Source organism: Danio rerio, chromosome 6, assembly GCF_049306965.1.
Source record: "Danio rerio strain Tuebingen ecotype United States chromosome 6, GRCz12tu, whole genome shotgun sequence".
Classification (NCBI taxonomy): Eukaryota; Metazoa; Chordata; class Actinopteri; order Cypriniformes; family Danionidae; genus Danio; species Danio rerio.
Genome location: NC_133181.1, coordinates 48,525,166 through 48,550,647, shown reverse-complemented (window position 1 = coordinate 48,550,647; position 25,482 = coordinate 48,525,166). Strand labels below are relative to the sequence as shown.

The 25,482-nt window shown below is 34.8% G+C and overlaps 1 protein-coding gene across 1 annotated transcript in view; it reads left to right on the top strand.

The window, feature by feature from the left end:
* The window catches only part of ca16b (carbonic anhydrase XVI b), a 211,098-nt gene that overhangs the window by 139,497 nt on the left and 46,119 nt on the right, over positions 1-25,482 (top strand). Inside the window, exons 9-13 of the mRNA XM_021477262.3 lie at positions 7,025-7,209; positions 12,702-12,810; positions 13,003-13,052; positions 15,561-16,272; positions 19,335-19,473. Of these exons, the coding sequence (XP_021332937.1) occupies positions 7,025-7,209; positions 12,702-12,810; positions 13,003-13,052; positions 15,561-16,272; positions 19,335-19,473 (1,195 nt within the window). The remainder of the gene's footprint in view (positions 1-7,024; positions 7,210-12,701; positions 12,811-13,002; positions 13,053-15,560; positions 16,273-19,334; positions 19,474-25,482) is intronic.

Below are 25,482 nucleotides of genomic sequence, written 5' to 3'. Positions count from 1 at the left end.
ATTAACTATTGCCTTATTGACCTTATTTGGCAATGTGCTTGTTCATGCGAACTTCCAATTCAGTTGCTCATGGGAGAAATGAAAAGGAATAATAAATACAGTCAAACTATGTGCTCTACGATCAAGTGTGTTCATGACTATACATAAAAAGTAGAATAATATGATAAGAAAATATCAGCATTTGCACTGCAGTCTGATTGAATGTGTTTTCAACTGCTTCTGGAAGTGCTTGAATGTGGACAAGCTCAAAACCACATCTACACCCATGTTTACTGTTTAAACTGGCTTTGGTCAACAGTATTATTAGTGTTTAATTAGGTTGTAGTTAGCTTATTGCAATATTTTCATGATAAGTTATTTACTAACAATATGTTAATTCATTATTACTACATTGCTACTATACACTCAGCGGCCACTTTATTAGGTACACCTTACTACTACTGGGTTGGACCCTCTTTTGCCTTCAGAACTGCCTTAATCCTTCATGGATTGTATTCAACAAGGTACTGGAAATATTCTTCAAAGATTTTGGGTCCATATTGACATGATTAAATCTAATCAGGTCTCTTCATCTTTTTAAGACTCTTGTCTCAAGTTTAAAAAGGTGTGAATTTTTTAGAAAAAATGCATGAAGTGATACTTTTGAGCTGCTCTTGTAAAATCTAACTTGCAGCTTTGGCTATTGTTTTTTTTTTTTTTTTTGGTATCATTTTAGCTTGTCACAATTCACACTATTAACTATTGCCTTATTGACCTTATTTGGCAATGTGCTTGTTTATGCAATTGTTTTCGAACTTCCAACTCAGTTACCTATGAGAGAAATGACTACTCTCGAGCCAAAAAGATTCTAATGGCAGTGCCTGCTTGTACTTAAAGAATAGGGTCAATAAAAAACAATGTGTGTCTATGCCACACATCCATCAGGAGGGAAAAAAAAAACAACTTGCTCCATTGACTTTATATTGCGGGACGATAGCACCTCGACAATGTCTAAAATTACTATGTGAAGTTGTTAACAAAAGCACTTTTTAGCTGCTCTTGTGGCATCATGTTCAAATTCACGTTATTACCTACTGCCTTATTGACCTTATTTGTCAATGTGTTTGATTTTGCGATTGTTTTAGAACTTCTGTTTCAGTTTCCTATGGGAGAAATGACTAAGAATAATAAAAAGCACAAAAAGATTCCAATGGCAGCGCCCGCTCGTACGTGAAGAATAAGGTCAATAGAGAGACAGAGTGTGTTTAGGCCACACACCCTTCAGGATGGAAAACAATCCAACTAGCTCCATTTCAATTGCGAAAACGATGATGCCTCGACATTTCTGATTACTTAAAAAAAAATGTCTAAATGTCTAAATTGCAGTATGTGAAGTGGTTAACAAAAGAACTTTTTATCTGCTCTTGTGGCATCATGTGCAAATCTAATCCACAACTTTGGCTATTGTTTTTTTTTATCACTTTAGCTTGTCACAGTTATTAACTACACTATTAACTACTGCCTTATTGACCTTATTTAGCAATGTGCTTGTGTTTGCAATTGTTTTAGAACTTCTGATTTAGTTTCCTATGGAAGAAATTATGAGGGATAATAAACAGCTTAAAAATAATCAAACTATGTGCTCTACAATCATGCCTATACATAAAAAGTAGAATAATATAACAACAAATTATCAGTTCGTAACAACAAGCAGCATAATGAGCTGTTTTTAACGTCTAAAAATTAATAAAAGTGAATGAAATCGGAAGTCGCTTTCTATTGTGGGACAATGACGCCTCGACAATTCTGATTAATAAATAAAAAAAATGTCTAAAAGTTACTATGTGACAAAATGTAAAGAAGACAAGCTAAAAAATCCAAAACTAAATTGCTATAATCTGTCAATCTCTAAACAAATGAGTGTTTAAGGATACAAAAGTAGAGAACTAAGGTTTCGCCCAGTGGGGAAACACATAAACAGGACAAATGCTTAAAAGATGTTGTGTGATAGGGTATACAGCAAGCAAAATAAAAATCTACTAAAGGACCCCCCCCCTGTTCTTTGGGGTCTAAAGGTCATAAAAACTTGATTCTGAATTTTCATTTTTCTGAATCTACTTACATTTCGTCACAAAGCAGTTTTTAGCCATTTTTTTTATTCATCAGAAATGTCAAGGAGATACACTCCACCAAACAAAGTCAATGGAGTGGTTTGGATTACCCCCCACCCCAGATTATGATGCTTTGTGCTCGGGATTATGTATCGTGTGCAGTAGCAAAACAAACATTGTCAGTTTTTAATTCACATAAGCACTATTTCCCACTATTAACTGCTTGCTTATTCCCTGCTTATTAATAAGATATCGGTTGTTTAATAGTAGGATAAAGTATAGTTTTATTCTATAGTACATCCCTAATCATAACTAAACCCAGCTACTACCTTACTTACTATTAATAAGCAGTAGTTAGTAGAAATAATTAGTAGTTTATTAAGCTAAAATCTTAAAGAATTGTAGATTAAAATAAATTGTGAACATTTCTGTAGGTTTGGACAAACTTGAGTGTGAATAAATTATGACTGAATTTTAATTTTGGACTTTCTGTGATTGCCTCATGCTATATAATTTATTTGTAAAAAGTAATCGCTAAATTGAACATATAACTCAATATAAAGCTCAGTCCTATTCAGATTAGAAATGACAGTAACATCACACAGTAGTATAATGCTGTGTGTGGATAAATAGCTAAAAAACGAGCTGGAAAGCCTGTCTTGCTGTGAAACTGACCTTAAGGTCATGTTTGTGGTGGCTGCCACATCAAAAAAGCTCCAACAGTGAGGTCAGCGTAACAAGGAAGCTGGAAACAATAGGCATCGAAACATGGCGAGATGTGTTTTGAGGTATGTGATTACGCTTTTATGATCATTGCTTCCTCAAGAACACAGTGATTTGATCTCAATGCAAAAAAGTATTGTTTTGGTGCGCTTTTTTGCAACACATTTCATAATGATAATGCATTTATCTCAGTAGCCTGAGTAGATGGATTTTTGTGGCTGTTTAAAGATTTTCACCACACAAGCATTTACACTGCAGTCTGCTTATGGAAGTGCTTGAATGTGGACAAGCTCAAAACCACATCTACAGTACACCCTTGGCTTAGATTAACAGTATTATTAGTGTTTAATTTGGTTATAATTAGCTTATTGCATTATTTTCATGATATATTATTTACTAATAATATGTTATTTCATTAATGTGACTATTATTATTACTACCATACACTTTATTAGGTACTTTATTAGGTACACCTTACTAGTACTGAATTGGACCTTCTTTTGCTTTAAGAACTGCCTTAATCCTTTGTGGCGTAGATTCAACAACGTAGTGGAAATATTGCTCAGAGATTCCTGATTTTGGTCCGTATTGATACACAGTTGCTGCAGATTTGTCTGCTGCACATCCATTATGTAAATCTCCCGTTCCATCACATCACAAAGGTGCTCTATTGGATTAAGATCTGGTTTCTATGGAGGCCATTTGAGTACAGTGAACTCATTGTCATGTTCAAGAAACCAGTCTGAGATGATTCGCACTTTATGACATGGCGCATTATCCGGCTAGAAGTAGCCATCAGAAGATGTGGTCATAAAGGGATGAACATTATCAGCAACAATACTCAGGTAGGCTGTGACGTTGTGTGGCAAGAAAATATCCTTCCGCACCATTACAACACCTCCAGCAGCCTGAACTGTTGAAACAAGACAGAATGGATCCACGCTTTCCTGTTGTTGACGCCAAATTCCAACCCTACCATCCAAATGTCACAGCAGAAGTCGAGAATCATCAGGAGTGGCACTCGTTGAGGTCTTCTGGTGCTGTAGCACACCTGCCTCATGGTTGGACGTGTTGCGCATTCAGAGATGCTCTTCTGCATACCTCGGTTGTAACAAGTGGTTATTTGAGTTAATGTTGCCTTTCTATCAGCTCAAACCAGTCTGGCCATTCTCCTCTGACACCTGGCATCAACAAGACATTTGCACCAACAGAACTGCCGCTCACTGGATATTTTCACTTTTTCCAACCATTCTCTGTAAACTCTAGAGATGGTTGTGTGTGAAAATCCCAGTAGATCAGTAGTTTCTGAAATACTCAGACCAACCCGTCTGGCACCAACAACCATGCCATATTCAAAGTATCTTAAATCACCTTTTTTCCCCATTCTGATGCTCAGTTTAAACTGCAGCAGATTGTCTTGACCATGTCTACATGCCTAAATGCATTGAGTTGTGTGACTGGCTGATTAGAAATTTGCATTACGAGCAGTTGGACAGGTGACCCTAATAAAGTGGCCAGTGAGTGTATGTTTTTATTTATATAATTTGAGGTTGAAACTTATCTTAAATAAAAATAGCACACAAATGTTACTCTAGTAACAGTGTTGCAATGGTCAAATTAAATGCTTAGAAATCAACTTTGAATGATGGGAACAAATTATATTTTACAGTATATTGCAATAAAAAACATTATTTTAAATGGTAATGATGTTTCACTATATAACAAATTGTATTTGATCTTGATCTAAATTTGATCAGATTATAATATAAATTCTGAGCAGTATAATTTCACCAGGGTATCTGCATTTTATCTGACATGCAGCATCATATGTTGAACACGCACACATTGTTCATGTTTTTTTTCCATAGACTTTTATAATCTGTACACTATATTCTGTCCTTTTCCCCTCTAACCCATTCCTTCACCTAAGCTCAACCCTCACAGGTAATATTCTGCAGTTTTACCTATTTAAAATACTTTATTCTGTATGATTTATGAGCTGTTTTCCTCATGAGGACCAAATAATGTTACCACAAGTTCAAAAATGACTGGCATTTCTACATTTATGGCAATCCATTTGTGTCCCCACATCTTTACAAATACCAGAACCACACACACACACACACACAGTATATATACTCACTCAGACTTCCTACTGTGTCCACGGTCGTACACTTGGCCTCAGCCACACATGCGTGCTCAAACTGCAAGGCTGTTTGAGCGCCTGCAGGCAGATTGAGATGAACTCATGTATTATTTTCTACTTTGAAGCAGTTTCTAGTGAGAACGCTTTGGTGAGCCAGACAGCAATAAAAGATTTAGCTTCACCTGAGGGCTGCCGTCGTGGACCTGCGCACAACACAGTTCTGCCACGTAATTCGGCCTGTTTTTCTCCAGACACACATCCCTAATCAAATGAGAAGAATTGAACCTTCATACTCCTTGATTTGATGTTTTTGGGGATGGGCTATATGGACTCAAAACTATATCACAACATTTTCTGGTATTTATTGTGCTTACTATATGAATAATTCATATATATCTACTGAGAGACAAAACAATCCTATAACTTTGTGTTTAAAACTATTCTTATCCTTGGTACTTTCTATTTTTAGAAGTTGTTTTCTGTAACTAATTTTTATAAGTTTTTTAGTGCCTCCTTATATTTAATACATGACAACTGAAATAAGATCATTTAATATGTATCATATACAAGTAAAACTATATTTCATAGGCAATTTATTGTTGAATATTTAGAAATCTCCATGTTTAGAATTCTTCACACCCTTTGTGTTAAATCCAATACAACGTTATCTTAAATAATTAATAGAAGAAGGTCTTTAATGGTCTTCACACGATTTGTGCTTTTGGGAGTGTTTCCCAATCATTCTATCACAAAAAAAAAACTCTATTTGTTAAAGATTGTGAGGCTTCCGAGTCTAAAACCAGGTTTTGAACTATCTCTGCAAATTCTCAGTAGGCGTTTAGGTTAAGGCTCTGACTAGGTCAGTCCAAAATGGTATTGTTGTTGTCCCCGTATCTTAGTGCAGGACTCCACACTTGTAAACGATCGCTCCATCAGGCTCGCACCATTCACGCGGCTCTCGGTCCCACCCAGACTCGTCAGCGCTACCAAGCTGACCAATCACAGAGCTTGCGCTACGCGTCGTTGCGACGTGTAGTTACATTTTTTGAGAGGTGCACGTCAGTAACGCCGACGGCCACGGCTAGGGCTATGCGTCAACGCTGTAGCATACGCGTGCGTTTGACGCAGAAGTATAAATCAGCCTTTAAGGCTCTGATTAGACCACTCCAGAACGTTAATGTTGTTGTCCCTGTATTGTTACTTTATCACTAGTGCAGTATTCTTATTGTAAAATTAAGCAAGGATGTATTGATCAAAACTGGCCAAAAATACATTTATAATATTACAAAAAATGTCTTGAACTCTCTTAACAAATTCTCAGCCTGATTCAGGTTAAGGCTCTGACTAGGCCAGTCCACAACATTAATGTTGTTGTCCCCATACTGTTAGTTGTTCACTAGTGAAGTATTGTTTTGGTCATGATCACACGGGTAGTTTATTTTTACCAAAAAGGATGTTGTGAGCACAGAAATACTGATATATCTGTTTCATTCATACTAAAAGCTACATAATCTCACACAATTGTAATGTCGACATTGTCACGACTGGGTATCACAAAAACAAGGGAAAGATCCAAATGCAGCAAAACACATTGATTGCCAAACAATAAAGATCCCAAAAAAATGACAAAGGGACAGACAAGGTACCAAAATCGAGGAAAACATGAAGTGCAAAAATGAAGCTCAAAAGTGAATCAAACACAAACTAAACAGGTATCCAAAAACATAGTAATGATACTAAACAAAGTGAACAAACAAACAAACCAAACACGGTGAACCAGATCACGAATAAAGCACGACAAACCTAAACAGAACATTGAAAATCCAAAGGCAAACTAAACACAACATAACAGGGCTTATAAAGACAGAACTAATTAGACAATGAGGGACAGCTGGAAACAAGGAGTGATCACATGACTAGGATACAAAACACAAAAACCAAAACAAAAACTGGTGCCCTTGAAAACCACCAGAGCGCACTGCAGCAGGTGTGACAGACATGATCACAAACTATAAAATATCACTCCAATTTCTTACACCACTCTGCCTCTCTTTTCTTCATGCAGTCTGCAGCAGCATTCCTGACAACATGAAGTTGCATCCGCTGAACAGAACAGCTCTGGTGTTGACCTGGGACCGACCCTCAGCCGTCTACCACCCACCTATTGTCGGCTTCCTTGTCTCCTACAGCTGGGTGAAGGATGAAATGCCATTCGAGAAGACCTTCACACAGAGCAGCGAACACAGCACGGTAAGATCCAGACAGGCTGTGTGATCATTGCAGAAATAAACATTCTAAGTGTCAAGCTTTTGCAAGCATCATTCACACGGCCATAATTGATAATGATTTTAGCACTACTAGTGATCCAGTGGCTTGAAATGGTAAAATGTGAGTGGCATAGCTTGATTTTGACCTTTTTCATTCTTTGGTCAATACACAGTGTTAAATAGTATGCATATAGTATCTATTAATGTATACAGTTACAGTTCAAGCATTTGAAGTCTGGACAAAAATATTTTTGGAATATTACAGAACATATTTGATTTCTGAATCGCTGTTTTGGGAGATACCTACACACATAAACTAATTAACACTTTGAAAATAAATAATATTAATTAAATATATCATATCTGTATAAGGTCTCTCTAAATGTATTTTTTGCGGTGACATAAAATGCCACATGCTAAATATTTCAAGTGTTCATTCAGTTCAAATTGATGTACAGAAAATTTTTAAAAAGACAGAAAAAAAGAAGCAAAACTACTTAAAGCAAAATTATGAATTTTATTAAATTAATAAAATGATGTAACATTATGATCAAAATATTATCATTAACAATGATAAGCCTCTGTAATGATACTGAAAATCAAGTTAAAAATCACAAAAATAAATAATTATTTATTTATTTGATCAAATTAATTTAAAATTAATTTAGAAAAGTATTGCTACAATGAATAATCATGGAAAGTACATATATAAATATTAGTTTTATTTATTTTACTAAAATTAACAATGTTTTAGTATTTTAGTTGTATATTTACTTTATATTGTGAGAAATAACTTAATAGTGAATGTTTCTTTCAAGCATATGTGTACTAGCTTCCAAAAATCTCAAATAATTGCAGTACCACTGCTGGACCCCCATATGGAGTCACGGACCCCCTGTTGAAGACTCCTGAGATAGACAGACTATAATGGAACACCTCCACAACTACAGCTCCTAATCTTCAGATGTGTCATAGAGCTCAGGTTTATCAGCAGTTGTTTACATTGAAATGCACTGTAGAAAGACAGTAATAAGTAGGTCCATCCGGAACCTGCGCGCTCAGAATTCCGCAGATTTTCCACAGATTTTTAGCCCATCATTAATTCTGTTTATTTACTTGAGTAAATGTGTGTAAATCTATATTTATTCAGTTTTTTAATTAATATCAGTAATATTATTGACTAATATGAAAATGTTCATCTGATTTATGTACAATGCAGTTTGTAAAGTAATATTTTCTGTCTTTCACTAGATATATTATATGAAAAACTTGCTTTATTTACCAAATAAAGTGAATCTAATTGGATTTGCATTTTAAAGATTTAATAAAAGGTAAAAAGATATTATTTTTTATTTCATATATTAAGGTTTTAGTTATGATACTCCCAAAATAATTCCGCAGAAATCCGCAGACTTTTACCAAAATTCTACGCAGAAATAGCAAAAAACGTCCGCAGATTCCGTCTGGCCCTAGTAATAAGAGACTGCAGGTCAATAGGAAAGGAAAAATTAACTTGTCGTTATCAACATACATCCCCAGTTGACTGATTGCATTAGGAATTGCAAACATTTTCTACATTTTTATTGTTGACATTAATGTAACATGTCAATAGAAAACTACTGCTTCAAAATAATTTTATTTAAAAACAAGTGTGCTGAGAGAAAGATATTACTATATACTGTAGCAACACCTCCACTTTTCCCTTTATGATGATGATACTCCAGATTATAACAATATCCTTTAGCTGTGGACTCATATAATTTTATGTAATTTACAGACTTTATTGAGGTTTCTGTTAAACAGTGCATCTAACTTTAGATCGGCTATCAAATTATAAACAAGAAATTAATTTAAGAGGAGTGATCTAATGTTTAATAATCCGAGTTTCATCTATGGTTTGTGTCTGTAAAAACCTTCATATATATATATATATATATATATATATATATATATATATATAGCAGTTGCAGATCACTGGATATGAACCACAGCTCCCAGAAGTCTTTGCACTCATCACTCCTGCCACAGCTGACAATCATCCAGACACTGTCACACATTTACACTGAAGCTTGTGATTCAATCAGACTTGGACTATTTTGACACCTCGCATTTTCACACACTTGCTGAGTCTTCCCGTGAGCATTTCCAATTGTTTTCCCTGTATTGTGTTTTTTACTCTGTTTTGTTTATTGTTCATTTGTTTCATTACTATAAGTTCATTTGTTTATATTACTATGGTTGATGTATTATCAACTATTACACAACTGATTACTTTGAATACTTTAATATAGTGTGGTTTAAAAACCCTATAGATTTTACTTTAAATACTATAGTATTTTTTCAGACTTCAGCAGATTGTAGGATGTCCAACCAAATGTTACAAACCAAAAATGAATTTTAATTCAGCTGACAACTTGTGATTATATATATAAATTGCACCCTTGATACACAAGCTCCAGCATGGTGTCACTTCTTGTGGCTGGGGTCTCGTATATATTCCCTCATAATTCTGACGGATGGACTGCTCTCATCGATTTGATGGACTCGAACAGCATTTCGTCTTTCTTTCCTCAAGTCTAATGAATGACTTACACCCATGTCTGTCAGTCACCTTATTGGCGCAGCCTTACACACGCAGCATCCATGACAAAAAAGACAGTGTCCAGTCGGCTGAAGGAGCTTTTTCTGACGAGCGCTGTCAGTCTTTTTTAGCCTCGGTCAAATTAGATTTGGATTTGGTTGAGGGATAAAACTGCCACGGTTAAAGTCCAATTACTTTCTTTCACTCTACATCCCATCACGACTCCCTCATCGTTTTTTTGCCTCTGCATTTACATTTTTATTTCAATTTTGAGCCCAGTCACAGGTTGTGCCGACGAATCAAGCCCAACATTCGAGCGTATATGAAATTCAAATGAATGTCTGTCTATTTCTGGGACGCAGAGGATCGTGGAGAGATGGAGCAGGACATCGCAATAAATAAGTGTCAGTTTATAGCAATAATAATGGCAGATGTCAAATTTGCTTTGACATTTCGGGTTTTGAAAAATAAGATTTGGTCGGATTTACATCCGGTCAGTCTGTGTTGCGTGATGAGGTTTTTGGATTTGTGTGTAGTTCAGAAATGAGTAAATTACAGTTAATTTTGGTCAGATGAAGACAGCATGAAATCAACTTTTGTTGGCTTTTAATCCATGTCTATTAGATATGAAGCATTGGATATGACCATATACCAAGAGGTTGGGTTTATACTCACCGGCCACTTTATTAGGTACACCTAACCAACTGCTCGTTACACAAATTTCTAATCAGCCACTCACATGACTGCAACTCAATGCATTGAGGAATGTAGACAGGGTCAAGACGATCTGCTGCAGTTCAAATGGAGCATCAGAATGTGGAAGAAAGGTGATTTAAGTGACTTTGAAAGTGGCATGACTGTTGGCGCCAGACGGCCTGGTTTAAGTGTTTCAGAAACTGCTAATCTACTGGGACTTTCATGCACAACCATCTCTCGGGTTTACTGAGAATGGTCAGAAAAAAAGAAAATATCCAGTGACTGGCAGCTCTGTGGGTGCAAAAGCCTTGTTGATGCTAGAGGTCAGAGGAGAATGGCCAGACTGGTTCAAGCGGATGGAAAGGCAACAGTAACTCAAATAACCACTTGTTACAACTGAGGTATGCAGAAGAGCATCTCTGAATGCACAACACGTCCAACCTTGAGGCAGATGGGATACAGCAGCAGAAGATCACACCAGGTGCCACTCCTGTCAGCTAAGGAACATGCCACAGCCTACATGGGTATCGTTTCTGACCATGTCCATTCCTTTATAGCACAGGTGTCAAACTCAGTTCCAAAAGGGCCGCAGCTCTGCACAGTTTAGTTCCAACCCTAATTAAACACACCTGATCAAACTAATTGAGTCCTTCAGGCTTGTTTGAAACCTACAGGTAAGTGTGTTGGAGCAGGGTTGGAACTAAACTGTGCAGGGCTTCGGCCCTCCAGGGATTGAGTTTGACACCCCTGCTTTATAACCACAGTGTAACCCTCTTCTGATCGCTATATCATGAAGTATGGCCTTCTGATGGCCATGTCATTAAGTGTGAATCATTTCAGACTGGTTGCTTAAACATGACAATGAGTTCACTGTAGCCAAATGGTCTCCACAGTCACCAGATCTCAATCTAATAGAGCACCTTTAATATGGATCAGAATCTCTGAGGAATATTTACAGTACGTTGATAAATGTATTTCACAAAGCATTAAGGTAGTACTGAAGGCAAAAGTGCGTTCAACCCAGTACTAGTAAGGTATACCTAATAAATGGGCCAGTGAGTCTACATATATTCATTCATTCATTCATTTTCCTTTGGCTTAGTCCCTTATTTATTAGGCGTTGCCTCAGTGAAATGAACCGCCAACTATTCCAGCATATGTTTTGCACAGCAGATGTCCCTATTAGTCTGTAATGCTAACCAAGGCTGAATTTATATGATCAAAGTTACAGTAACACAATCCTATTTTGCTACATTAGATTAGACACTCGTTTCATTTTCAGCATTTTTACTTATTTTACTTACTTTTATTTATGACATGGACATCACAATTACCCTGGACATTACTGCAGTTTTCTCAGTTGTCTTTAAGATGTCTTCATTGCCACATGTGATCAGTTGAATGCATCCTTACTGAATATAAAATTCTATTGAATAAAAAATGTAGTATATACAGCTGAAGTTAGAATTATTAGCCCCCCTTTGATTTTTTTTTATTTTGATTTTTTAAAGATTTCTTAAATGCTGTTTAACAGAGCAAGGAAATTTTCACAATATGTCTGATAATATTTTTTCTTCTAGAGAAAGTCTTATTTGTTTTATTTTGGCTAGAGTTAAAGTAAGATTAAAGTCTTAATTTAAAAAAAAAAAGCATTTTAAGGTCAAAATTATTAGCCCCTTTAAGCTATATATTTTTTCGAAATCCTACAGAACTTTGAAGAAACCTAGTCTACAGAACAAACCATCGTTATACAATAACTTGCCTAATTCCCCCAACCTGCCTAGTTAACCTAATTAACCTAGTTAAGCATTTAAATGTCACTTTAAGCTGTATGGAAGTTTCTAGAAAAATATCTAGTAAAATATTATTTACTGTCATCATGGCAAAGATAAAATAAATCAGTTATTAGAGATGAGTTACTAAAACTATTATGCTTAGAAATCTGTTGAAAAAATCTTCTCTCCGTTAAACAGAAATTGGGGGAAAACATAAACAGGGGGGGCAAATAATTCAAGGGGGCTAATAAGTCTGACTTTAACTGTATATGGGAATTTCCTGCATGCCAAAATTTAGCATACAGTGTAGATTTGAGTAATATGTGATGTTACATATGTTGAATCTATCCACGTTTCTGCCATCAATGTGTTGTGCTGTGTTATTTACATGAATGGTGTTTGTGTGTGTTTTGTGTCCTGCAGAGGGCAGTCATCACACTCGTGTCTCCAGATGTCCTGTATCTCTTCAGAGTGCAAGCTTTGTGTCAGAGAGACCAGCGCAGTGACTTCAGCCAGACTCTTCTATTCAAAGGTATGGCGGATTTTTGAAGTTAAAAGTTTTCTGCATTTATTTCTAAGTGAAAATTACAAATAAGATTAAATATAATAAATAAACCACCCAATAGATATCATATACAAAAGTGCTAATTGCTAGGTTTAGTTTTCTGGTAAGATTTATTGCTCTAATGAGGATATTTTTTTGTCATACTTTGGTTTGTTCCAGCAAACACCACAAGGATATTCGAAGGCACAAGGATTGTAAAAACCGGCATGGTGGGTAACTTTAATTAGAGTTGTCCTAATCTATATAATTTATAAATCACAGTATTACTTTATTTTGACGGTCTCTTTAGTGCATTATGTTAAATTTGAGATACATTGCATCTACATGCCAACTAATTCTCAATAGATTATAAGTAGACTGTTCGGTTGGGGTAAGGGTTTGTGTAAGTTGGCATGTACTTGAAAAGTTTTTTGTAGTCAGTTAAATGTCTGTTGAAGGAGCATATCAACAGATATCAAGCAGACAGTCTACTAATACTCAAATGAGAATTAATTGGCATGTAGTTGCAGTGCACCTTGAAGTTAATACAATGTGTGCAATAGGGACCATCAAAATAAAGTCTTACCGGAATCACGTTTTTTTTTTTTTTTTTTAACAAAGTTACTAATATAGCCACTAATTAAAATAGAGTAACTAATTAATAACAACAAGAATGAAAACATAATTTACTTGTGGTTCTGATAACAATTGCTTCAATAAATTTTTTAAGAAATATAGTTACGCTACATATAATTTAATTCATTAATATATTTTTTTAAATCTTCTTAATTACTCATAGATAAAGACTTCAATTGTTTCATTACTGGATAAATCCAAAAAATGTTTGAATAATCTCTTGAAGAAATAACTGATTGACAATTTTATTTGTAATTGTTGCTTGTCACCACTTACTGGTATAACATTGTATTTGCAATGACCTTCATTTAAAGCATCAAGTTGCTTTTAAACAGTGATTTTGATCCAAACTGCAGCCACGAGTGTTTATACCCAACTATAAACTGTTAGTCCTGCACTTTTATTACAATTTTGAATGTTTGTGAACACTGAAAAAATAATACTGTGTTCATACACAGCTTTTTGAACCAGACGCACGAACCGAGAACACAGCTGGGTTTTGTTGGTGCTTGTTTGGTATCTTCTTGGTGTGGCCTGGCTATTTTAGTTCCAATTAAAATAGTTCAATTAAAAATAAAAATGTTGTCATCATTTACTTAAATCATTATTTACTGGTTTCTAACATTTTTCGAAATATCTTGTTTTGTTTAAAACTCAAACTTGCAACCATAAATGGTGGGTACATTTTCCTTTTTTGCATGTGGATGTTTAAACCATTTAGGATTAATCGTGCAGCTCAGCATCTTATCTTTTTAAATCTACCTATTCACCTTAAAAATATTGCTTAAGGGGGCTAATAATATTGACCTTAAAATGGTTTAAAAAAAAAAATTTAACTGATTTTATTCTCACAGAAATAAAGCAAATAAGACTTTCTCCAGAATAAAAAATATTATTGCAAATACTGTTAAAAATTTCCCTACTCTGTTAAACATCGTTTTTGAAATATTTAAAAAAAGAAAAAAATTCACAGGATGGCAAATACTTTTGATATCAACTATACATCTATTATTTTACTACTATGGTTGTCAATGGCTACTGGTTTTCAACATTCTTCAAAATATCTTATTTTGTGTAAAACTCACATTTGCAACTATAAGTGGTGGGTACATTTGCATTTTTTAGATGGGGGTGTTTAAATCATTTAGGATTAATCATGCAACTCAGCATCTACTCATTTTTAAATCTACTTTTGCACCTCAAAAATATAGTTTTAGCGGGATAATAATATTGACCTTAAAATGTTTTTTGTTGTTGCTTTTTTAAGTAAAACTGTTTTTATTTTAGCCAAAATAAAGCAAATAAGACTTTCTCCTGAATAAAAAATATTATTGGAAATACTGGGATAAATTCCTTGCTCTGTTGAACATAATTTGGGTATTTTTGAAAAAGAAAATTCAAAGGAGGGCGAATCATTTTGACTTTAACTGTACATATATTATTTTACTACCATGGTTGTCAATGACTACTGGTTTCCAACATTCTTCGAAATATCTTCTTTTGTCTAAACTCATATTTGCAACCATAAGTGGTGGGTACATTTGCATTTTTTTGGATGTGGGTGTTTAAATCATTTAGGATTAATCATGCAGCTCAGCATCTAATCTTTTTAAAATATAGTTATACATCTAAAACATTTAGCTTAAGGTGGATAATAAAATTGACCTTAAAATGTTTTTTTTTTTTTTTTTTTTTGTAAAACTGTTTTACTTTTGGCAAAAAATAAAGCAACAAGACTTTCTCCAGAATAAAAGAATTAATTATTTGAAAAACTTTGAAAAGTCCCTTGCTCTGTTGAACATAACTTGGGTAATATTTGGAAAAGGAAATTCACAGGATGGTGAATCTGAATAATTTTGTTATCAACTGTATGTATATTATTTTACTACTACAGTTGTCAATGGCTACTGGTTTCCAACATTCTTCGAAATATCTTCTTTTGTCTAAAACTCAAACTTGCAACCATAAATGGTGGGTACATTTGCATGTTTTTTGAATATGGGTGTTTAAATCATTTAGGATTAATCATGCAGCTCAGCATCTAATCATTTTTAAACCTATGTATGCACTTATTTATTCACACTTCTTCCATCTGATTTCAGCCTACAGTTTCTCCGGCCTCTTCAGCAGACATGGCCCCCATCAGCTCAGGCTCTTCAACCTGGACGTCGGCTGGCCTCCCCTTCTCCTTCGTCTCTATGGCCACAGGAATGGGTCCACCATCCAGTGGAGGACAGGCCACCGTCGCTTCTGTGGTGACCAGCACATTATTAGCCGGCCTGGGCTTCAGCGGCAGTGTCATTTCATCCCTTCCTGGATCCTTCTGGCCAACGCATTCAACAAATACAGGCCCGTCGCCTACTCAACATCCAGCCACTCCAACAGCCGAAAACAGCCCATCTGAAGACAGCACCGACACTCAGAACAAACTCGAAGAAGAAGAAGAGCATAAAAAAGAGGACGATGAAGAGGAGGAGGAGGAAGAGGAAGAAGAAGAACAGAGAGATGAGGAGAAGAAGAAGAAGGGGAAAGATGTGACGGTCAAGGATAAAAAGCAGACAGTGCAAAAGCCCACCGCTCCAATCCCGACATCTAAACACAGAGATCGAGAGAGACCGGATGCTGAGAGTTCTACACTGACCCCTGCTGAAGTGGAGGAGCAGGTTTCTGGAGCCACTGAGAGGCCGGATGCTGAGGATTCGTCAAAAGCGACATGGCAGGATGATAATGATATGCAGATTCCCTCCAGCTCTACAGAAAGCAGCAAACTGAGTGACGAGGAGAAAGCAAACTGGCCATACTACATTAACACTGGTAAGGGAGCTGTGAAGCTGCTGTGAAAAATAATATCTGTGGAGAAGAGCGAATAATTGCTAATAATTTTGACCTTGCAATATTTTTTGCCTTAAAATGTTTTTTATTTTTTTTATTAACAACTGGTTTTATTCTAGCCAAAATAAAACAACTGGATAAGACTAAAATAAGACTTTATACAGAAGAAAAAAATAGCAAATACTATGAAAAATGCCTGGCTCTGTTAAACACCATTTGAGAAGATTTTAAATAAATATATATATATATATATATATATATATATATATATATATATATATATATATATATATATATACAGTTAAAGTCAGAATTATTAGCCAATTTTTTTCTTCTTTTTAAAATATTTTCCAAATGGTGTTTAACAGAGAGTGTTTAAATGTCACCTTAAGCTGTATAGAAGTGTCTTGAAAAATATCTAGTCAAATATTATTTACTGTCATCATGGTAAAGAGAAAATAAATATATTATTAGAGATAAGTTATTAAAACTATTATGTTTAGAAATGTGTTGATAAAATCTTCTCTCTGTTAAACAGAAATTGAGGAAAAAATAAACAAACGGTCTAATAATTCAGGGGGGCTAATAATTCTGTATGTATATATATATATATATATATATATATATATATATATATATATATATATATATATATATATATATATATATATATATATATATATATATATATATATATTCACAGAAGGGCTAATAGTTATAACTGTTACTCTAAATATGTGTAAATGAGCTTATCACACAAATAGCATTGCGATAGAGAGGGGTCTGGATGCAGACCTGGTGTAGTGCAATCGGAGCTGCATCCAATGCTTTTTAATGGGCTCACCAAACCCTACCCCTCACAGTGATGTCACTTGCTCCATTTGAGTGCATTGTGTCTGTCATTGCATCGCTAAATAATGGAATCTCAGCTTGCATTATAAAGGCTGCATCCAGATACTATTGGTGCGATATGGCTGTATATTGACACTGGTGGGAGGCGTAAGTTGACACGAGGCCACAGGCTGAGTGCCTTAGAATCCCACTAGTGACAATATACAGCGATATCGCACTGCTATTATTGTGCTTTTGCGTTTATACAACACTTCGATGACATAGTTGTGTATATAAAAAAGAAAATCAATCACGGAGAGTCTAAAAATCCTTTTGTATGAGGAACTACTTTCTTCTGCCATTCATTCACATCTGCAGCTGACGGTTAGAACAATAGAAGCCTTTTCTAATTCACCAACGTCTTTTTAGAGCTAGTAGTTGAATGGTTCTCTTGCATAATGTCTAAAGTGATAACAAAACAGGTGATTTTGCTGACATTTTAAGATTATAAGGCTGAATGGCATGAAATGCCATCAGTCTACAAAGATTTCCCAGTATTTCTCAACTGCAATCAGATCACAGTAATTAACCCCAAAAAAGCCAAAGCATTGCAAACACTACCAGATTACTGTTGTGTTTGCGATAAGAAAAAAACGATAAACACAAAAAGTAACTCGGGGTCATTTAAAGACTTTGTCAACACAAAATACACACATTTCTTATATGTGTCCCATCTCACACTCAACACACACTACAATTACTATGGTATAAACTCAAATTGTAAATAATTATTAAAAAATATAAATGTACTATTATTTAAATGCTTGGGATTTAGTAAAATTATATTTAATGACGACAGCAAAACAATTTACATTTCACTGTACTGTACTATTTAAAATATACAAATCTAAATATATTTAAATATTAAAAGTCATAATAATAATAAATTAAAATAGATGTATAAAATATTTTATGACATGTATAAATGCACAGAAATATTTTTCTTAAAATATCATATATTTACCACTATTTAAGTTAAGGGTTAATAGGATTTTTATTGATGAAATTATTACTTTTATGTTAAATTTAAAGGTGACAACAAAACCTCATTACCTTAAAACATATGATTAAAAACATACAATTATGTCTAAATTTATAATATGTATCAACATGTATGTACTTTTTATAAATGAAAAAATACTTTTTTTTAGTGAATACAGATTAAATTATTAAAAGCAACAATAATGTACATTATTAAAACTATACAAGTAATATAAATATTAAAATGCTTTAAAATAAAAATAAAAAACATTAATTAATTTGTGAAAATATTTAAATTTTTATTAAATAAATACAGCACTGGTAAGCCTGAGAGACAAAAAAATTATACCACCTAAAAATTAAAACTAAATGGCGACATGGTGGCTCCGGGGTAAGCACTTTCGCCTCACAACAAGAAGGTCGCTGGTTCAAGTCCCGGCTGAATCAGTTGGCATTTCTGTGTGGAGTTTGCATGTTCTCCCCATGTTTGCATAGGTTTTCTCCGGTTGCTCTGGTTTCCTCCACAGTCCAAACACATGTGCTATAGTTGAATTGGGTAAGCTTAAATCACTGTAGTGTATGTGTGTGATTGAGAGTGTATGGATGTTTCCCAGTACTGGGTTGCAGCTGGAAGGGCATCCGCTGTGTAAAAAATATGCTGGATAAGTTCAGTTCATTCCACTGTGGCGACCCCTGATGAATAAAGGGACTAAGCCGAAGAAAAATGAATGAATGAATGAATGAATTTAATTTAATTTAATTTAATTTAATTTAATTTAATTTAATTTAATTTAATTTAATTTAATTTAATTTAATTTAATTTAATAATTAATGTTATTTATTTTTCTTATGTTGTTCTACGCTTTCTGGATTCTCCTTTTTAATTGATTAGTATATCCAGTGTAAAAAGCTCAACACATGATCTGTAAGTAAATGTGGAAATGTATGCAATTAAAGTTACATTTAAAAAGTAAGAAACTTTTATTACTGTATAAGTATTACTGCAAAATATCTGATATATGCAAATCAATAGTTTCCAAAACAATTTGGCAAAGGAAGATAAATGCACAAAAAGGGCTGTCTTGAGTATGTAGGAAATGCATTTAAACTCTCTCCATCTATTATAAAACAACTTTTCAACCTTTCTCTGGTGTTATTTGACCGTCCTGCAGAGAGAAACAGCATCTCCACTGTCAGCCGGGACTCAGTGTCGTCCTCCAGCCGGATGGAGTGGATCATCCCTCTGATGGTGGTCTCTGCCCTCACTCTGCTCTGTCTCATCATGCTGCTGGCCGTCCTGGTCTACTGGAGGTAAGATTCACTATTTACAGGCCAAGAGTCAATGAGATGCTGACTGGCACACCACACTCAGGTCATCTCAGGCTCTTTATCAGGATCTAAACTGAGCGTATATGCTCTGTTTATATCTGGTGTTTATTACACCTCAGTCCCATAGTCAGCCTAGTGAAAGTGGGGATTCTTTTTTCTCAAAAGGTGGACCTTTTTGCAGTTATTTGCCTCGTTTTCTGTTTAATTATAAGATTTAAATACTGCTTTTGGGTGGCGCCGTGGTCGGCGCTGTCACCTTACAGCAAGAAGGTTGCTGGTTCAATTCACAGCTGGGTCAGTTGGCATTTCTGTAAGGAGTTTGAATGTTCTCACCGTGTTCTTGTGAATTGTGTAAGCTAAATTGTACGTAGTGTATGTGTGTGACTGAGAGTGTTTCCAATTGTTGGGTTGCAACTTTAAGGGCATGCGCTGTGTAAAACATTTGCTTGATTAGTTGGTGGTTCATTCCGCTGTGGTGACCCCTGATTAATTAAGGGAATAAGTCAAAAAGAAAATGAATGAATGAATGAATGAAATACTGCTTTTCAGTGACATTTTAAGCACTATTTGTAGCTGGATAAGCTTGTCGGGTGGACATCATAACTACATTTTTTGATGTATCAAAAATATTTCCTAAAGAATAATACATTTAAAAAATTAAACAAAAATGTATTACATCATACATCATTAAAAATAAAGGAATCTTAATGTTTTAAATTGAACAGTGTCTATTATCTAGTAAGTTTATTGTCACTACACTCGCGGACTCTTGAAAGATACATGTTTCTTTTGGTCAAAACTAGTTAGCTAAAGTCAATTCCGCTTAGTCGTAAAACCTTTTTTGATGGGTTATTTTCTCAATTCATCATACCATATACCAACATTTGTCAGTAAGGAGTGGGTCTTTCAAACCACCCGAACCCAGGATACGGGCCTGCACCAGCTGTTTTGTTTTACTTTTTTGACTACTCTGCCGACTAAATTCAAGGAACTATAGGCAGGGCTATCAATGCAGGGGTTTTTTTTGTTAATTTTTTTTTTTGTGTGTGTGTGAGTGTAAAATAAGCTTGCACAATCTGGATAAAATTAGGAAAGTAGACAATAGAAAACTTAAAGAGCCTTCATTTTTTTTCTTCATTTAACTTATATATATATGGGGCGACGTGGTGGTGCAGTAGGTAGTTATGTTGCCTCACAGCAAGGTCGCTGGTTCAAGCTTCAGCTGGGTCAGTTGGCATTTTTGTGTTCAGGAAACCCACGCGAACACGGGGAAAACATGCAAACTCCACACAGAAATGCCAACTGGCCCAGCCGAGGCTCAAACCAGCCACCTTCTTGCTGTGAGGCGACAGCACTACCTACTGCGCCACCGCATCGCCCAATATAAAACATATAACATGCAAATATATGTATATAAAAAGATATCCATGCAATACTCATTACGAAAACCCGATGAAGATTAGTTCTAATAAAGTAACAATGTTTTACACCCCATTTACACCTGTATTTATTTATGAGTTAATTAAAAGGATTGTTCGCCCAAAAATGTATGTATTTTTGCACCCATTGACCTCAGTGGTAATTAAAGAAAAATTATGGAAGTCAATGGGTACCAGCATTTTTCTAAACATCTTCTAAGCTCAACTTCTTTTAAGCTCAACAGAAAGAAAAGAAACTTGAACAAGATTTAGATCTTTTGAACACAGATTTTGAATAGGGGAAGGGTGAGTAAATGATGTCATAATTAAATATTTTTGGGTGAACTGTCTCTTTAAAAACCCATCAGGTGTGAACCGAGCCCCAGAATCAGTTTTCATTTAACAACTCCTGCACAAATGCATCGATTAATATTCATAGCCGCATGTTTAGTGCAGTGGCTCCGTCTGGTCTGTAAACCGCGTAAGGTCGCTGTGACCCCTGAATCCACACCTCGTCCACCTCTGTCTCCTACATCTCCTGGCCTTTATAAACCTGGCTCAGCTCCTCAGAGAGCCCCGGCCCCATCTGCACACGCTCGGCCCTTCGGTTCCTGAATAAAACCTCCTATGGAGCTTCCTGCCAAATACCAGCATCCTCCTGCTTAGTCTTGTGCGTGTGTGTTTGTGTGTGTGTGTGTGTGTGTGTGTGTGTGTGTGTGTGTGTGTGTGTGTGTGTGTGTGTGTGTGTGTGTGTGTGTTTGTGTGTGTTTGTGTGTGTGTGTGTGTGTGTGTGTGTGTGTGTGTGTGTGTGTGTGTGTGTGTGTGTGTATGTTTGTGTGCAAGCTGAGAGGTTGCAGGGCCCCTGGGGACCGTGAGTCTTGTGCTGAGGGCCCCAGCTGTGCGCCAATCTGTGAGCATGACTGATTTGAGCATATCGTTTCAAATGTGAATGCACAATGCTTTTTTAAGATTGCATTAAGAGGTAAATATTAAAGTAGTCTTGGGGTTTAAAAATATTATGTGGGATTATATAAGATGGTTTCTTGGTATTATATAAGTATTACATAATATTTAGATTTTTTTATAAAAGTATACTAGATGCAGTTTTAGTAATATTTATTTGCAATATAGTCAAATATTTATGAATTTCTTTTATTTAGCTTTGTGTCTATGTTCAGCTTCAAAATCTAATCTAATTTTATATGATTTCTGTTTCTATTTTATATGGATTTTTTAGCATTTGTTTATTTTATAGTTTTTTCTGTGTGTTTGGTGTGTGTGTGTGTGTGTGTGTGTGTGTGTGTGTGTGTGTGTGTGTGTGTGTGTGTGTGTGTGTGTGTGTGTGTGTGTGTGTGTGTGTGTGTGTGTAATTTTAGCTTTAATCCTGTATATTTATTAATCTTCATTGCCAACATTTGTTTTTTAAAAGATATTTTAGTGTTTTATTTTCATTTATTAAAAAAATATTTTAATTGCATTTTTTTAAATTTTTTTTATTGCTTGTATATATACAGTTGAATAATTATTAGCCCCCGTAATTATTAGCCCCCCTGTTTATTTTCCCCCAATTTTTGTTCCACAGAGAGAAGTTTTTTTCAACATTTCTAAACATAATAGTTTTCAATTACTTATTTCTAATAACTAATTTATTTTATCTTTGTCATGATAACTGAGTAATATTTTACTAGATATCTATCAAGAAACTTTTATAAATGTTAAAGAGACATTTAAAGGCTTAACTAGGTTAATTAGGAAAACTAGGCAGATTATAGGTAGTTAGGCAAGTTATTGTATAATGATGGTTTGTTCTTTAGACTATCGAAAATAAATATAGCTTAAAGGGGCTAATAATTGTGACCTTAAAATGGTTTTAAAAAATTAAAAGTGCATTTATTCTAGCCAAAATAAAACAAATAAGACTTTCTCCAATAGAAAAAAAATATTATCAGACATACTTCATTTGGGAGATATTAAAAAAAAGAACAAAATCAGAGGGGGCTAATACTTCTGACTTCAACTATATATATATATATATATATATATATATATATATATATATATATATATATATATATATATATATATATATATATATATACATACATACATACATACATACATATATATATATATATATATATATATATATATATATATATATATATATATATATATATATATATATATATATATATAGGGGCCAGTCACTTCACAGCAAAAAGGTTGCTGGTTTGAATCCCGGCTGGGTCAGTTGGCATTTCTAACTAAAATGGCTGTTGTGAGTGTGTATGGATATTTCCCAGTACTGGGTTGCGGCTGAAAGGGCATCCCCTGTGTAAGGCATATGCTGGATAAGTTGGTGGATCATTCCACTGTGGCAACCCCTGGTGAATAAAGGGACTAAGCCGAAGGAAATTGAATAAATGAATGAATATATATGAGCAAAGTCACCTCATAGCAGTGCGATATGGCTGTATATCGACACTAGTGGGAAGCGTGCCTTAGTGTCCCACCAGTGACAATATACAGCCATATCGCACTGCTACGAGGTGATATTGTGTTTATATACAACAGTTTGACAGCATAATTGTGTATATAAAAAAGAAAATCAAACAAAGAGAGCTTAAAAATCCTTTTGTTTTAGGAACTACTTTCTTCTGCCGCTCATTCACATCTGCTGCTGACGTCAGAACAGCAGAACAGCTAGTGCTTGAATGATTTTCTAGCGTAATGTCTAAAGTGATGACAAAACAGGTGATTTTGCTGACATTTTAGGATTGAAATTCCATCAGTCTAGTGAGATTTCCCAGTATTTCTTTAATTGCTGCAATGGAGATATCACAATAATTAACCCTGGAAAAAAAGCCAAAGCAACGCAAACACTACCAGATTACTGTTGTGTTTGCGATAAAGAAAAAGCTAAACACATGCGGGCATTTCTTCTTTCATTATTTTTACTGAACTAGTCTGCAGCAACACAAACAGGAGACTCATTAGAAACAAACAGATGGCCAATCAAAAAGTAACTCAGGGTTATACAAAGAGTGGCCAAAACAAAATACATACATACATACCTGATAAGTGACACGCTCAATACACTACAATAACTATGGTATAAATACGGCACTACAACATACAAAAGAGAGAGACTGACTTAGAATATAACCAGATTTATAATGTTTCGATCAGCTGTAGTTTAAAAATACACTGATATTTTTGTCTATTGGGCGTATTATACAGTCTCTGTTGCCATCTTGTGACGGAGCGTCAACTGTCTTCGCTCTGCTCAATGACAGGCTGATGGATGCAGACATGCTGCATCTCCAAAATTATAAATATTTAAAATAGGCACTATCCTTATAAATAAACTGCATTGTTGCAATCTAAACAACAACATTCCTGCCTAAAAAAACCTCAAAAGTACATTATATTGTCCAACAGCTGCAACATTTGTCAAACTGTAATGAGTTTATTGATCTGTATATTGTTCTGTATATTCGAATAGTAATCCCCAAATAATAATTATTTTATTATTTTATAAGTTTTATAAGTTTGTTTTTAATCTAATATTTTTAATCTAATCCTTTTTTATTTTTTGTTTACTTGATTTGTCTACGTGATTATACTTTAATGATATTGGTCTTAATTTACTTAAACCTTTTTATTTGAGTTATTTGCCAAAGAAAATTTTTTGTTTTTATTATTATTTTTTTTAAATCAGTATTCCTATTTTATTTGAGATTCATTTTAGTTACAAAAAACAATCTTTAACCTCAAGTTCACCCATTTTTTTGTTGCAGCTGCAAAGCGAGATAACAGCAGTTTGATTTGATAATTTGAAGGCTTTAGAAGAGTTTGATCGCTGACAGTGAGAGTGAATGAAAGAGTGTTTGCACGGTTATCAATCTGCTCAGCGAGTGGAAGGAAGACACAACTGCTCCCCGGAGAATGTGACGTCTTTGTCAACACATCACCGTTGTCAGATTTCAACAAAGACACCAAGGGAACAAAAGACTTGCGTTTCCTTTTTACCTAAAGTTGGTGCGAGTGTTTACCAGAAAGTGTGCTATTATTCACCTAAAATGAAGTTATGATGTTGCCAAGGCAAGAGGCTAATGAGGGGTTTAAAGCTATTTATTTCAGTTAGTTGCTAAAGAATCTAGCCTAGTTTTTACAATTAATTTTTTTTTCAATCTATTCCAGCATTCCTATTTAATTCCAGATAATTATTCTTCTGTCTCAACACGTCACCGCTGTGCGTTTTTATTCCATTATTGCTCAATTTCCTATATATGGTTCATGCCTTTTCCAGAATGGGTTATATTATTTGCTTTAAATTAGGGTATGATGTTGCCAATGTGTGAGAGCTTTAAGGTCCATGCTGATGTGCATCCTACTGAAACGGAATATTGATTAGGGGGCAGGGCTTTCTTTTTGCGCATCATTTCCTCATAGCCAACTAATGGTAAGATAGGTGTGGTTAAGAATATTGTTTATACAGACAAGGACTGACACTCAAAACACGAAAGGAAATGGCACATTTTTATTTCAGTGGATTTTTTTGCACAGATTA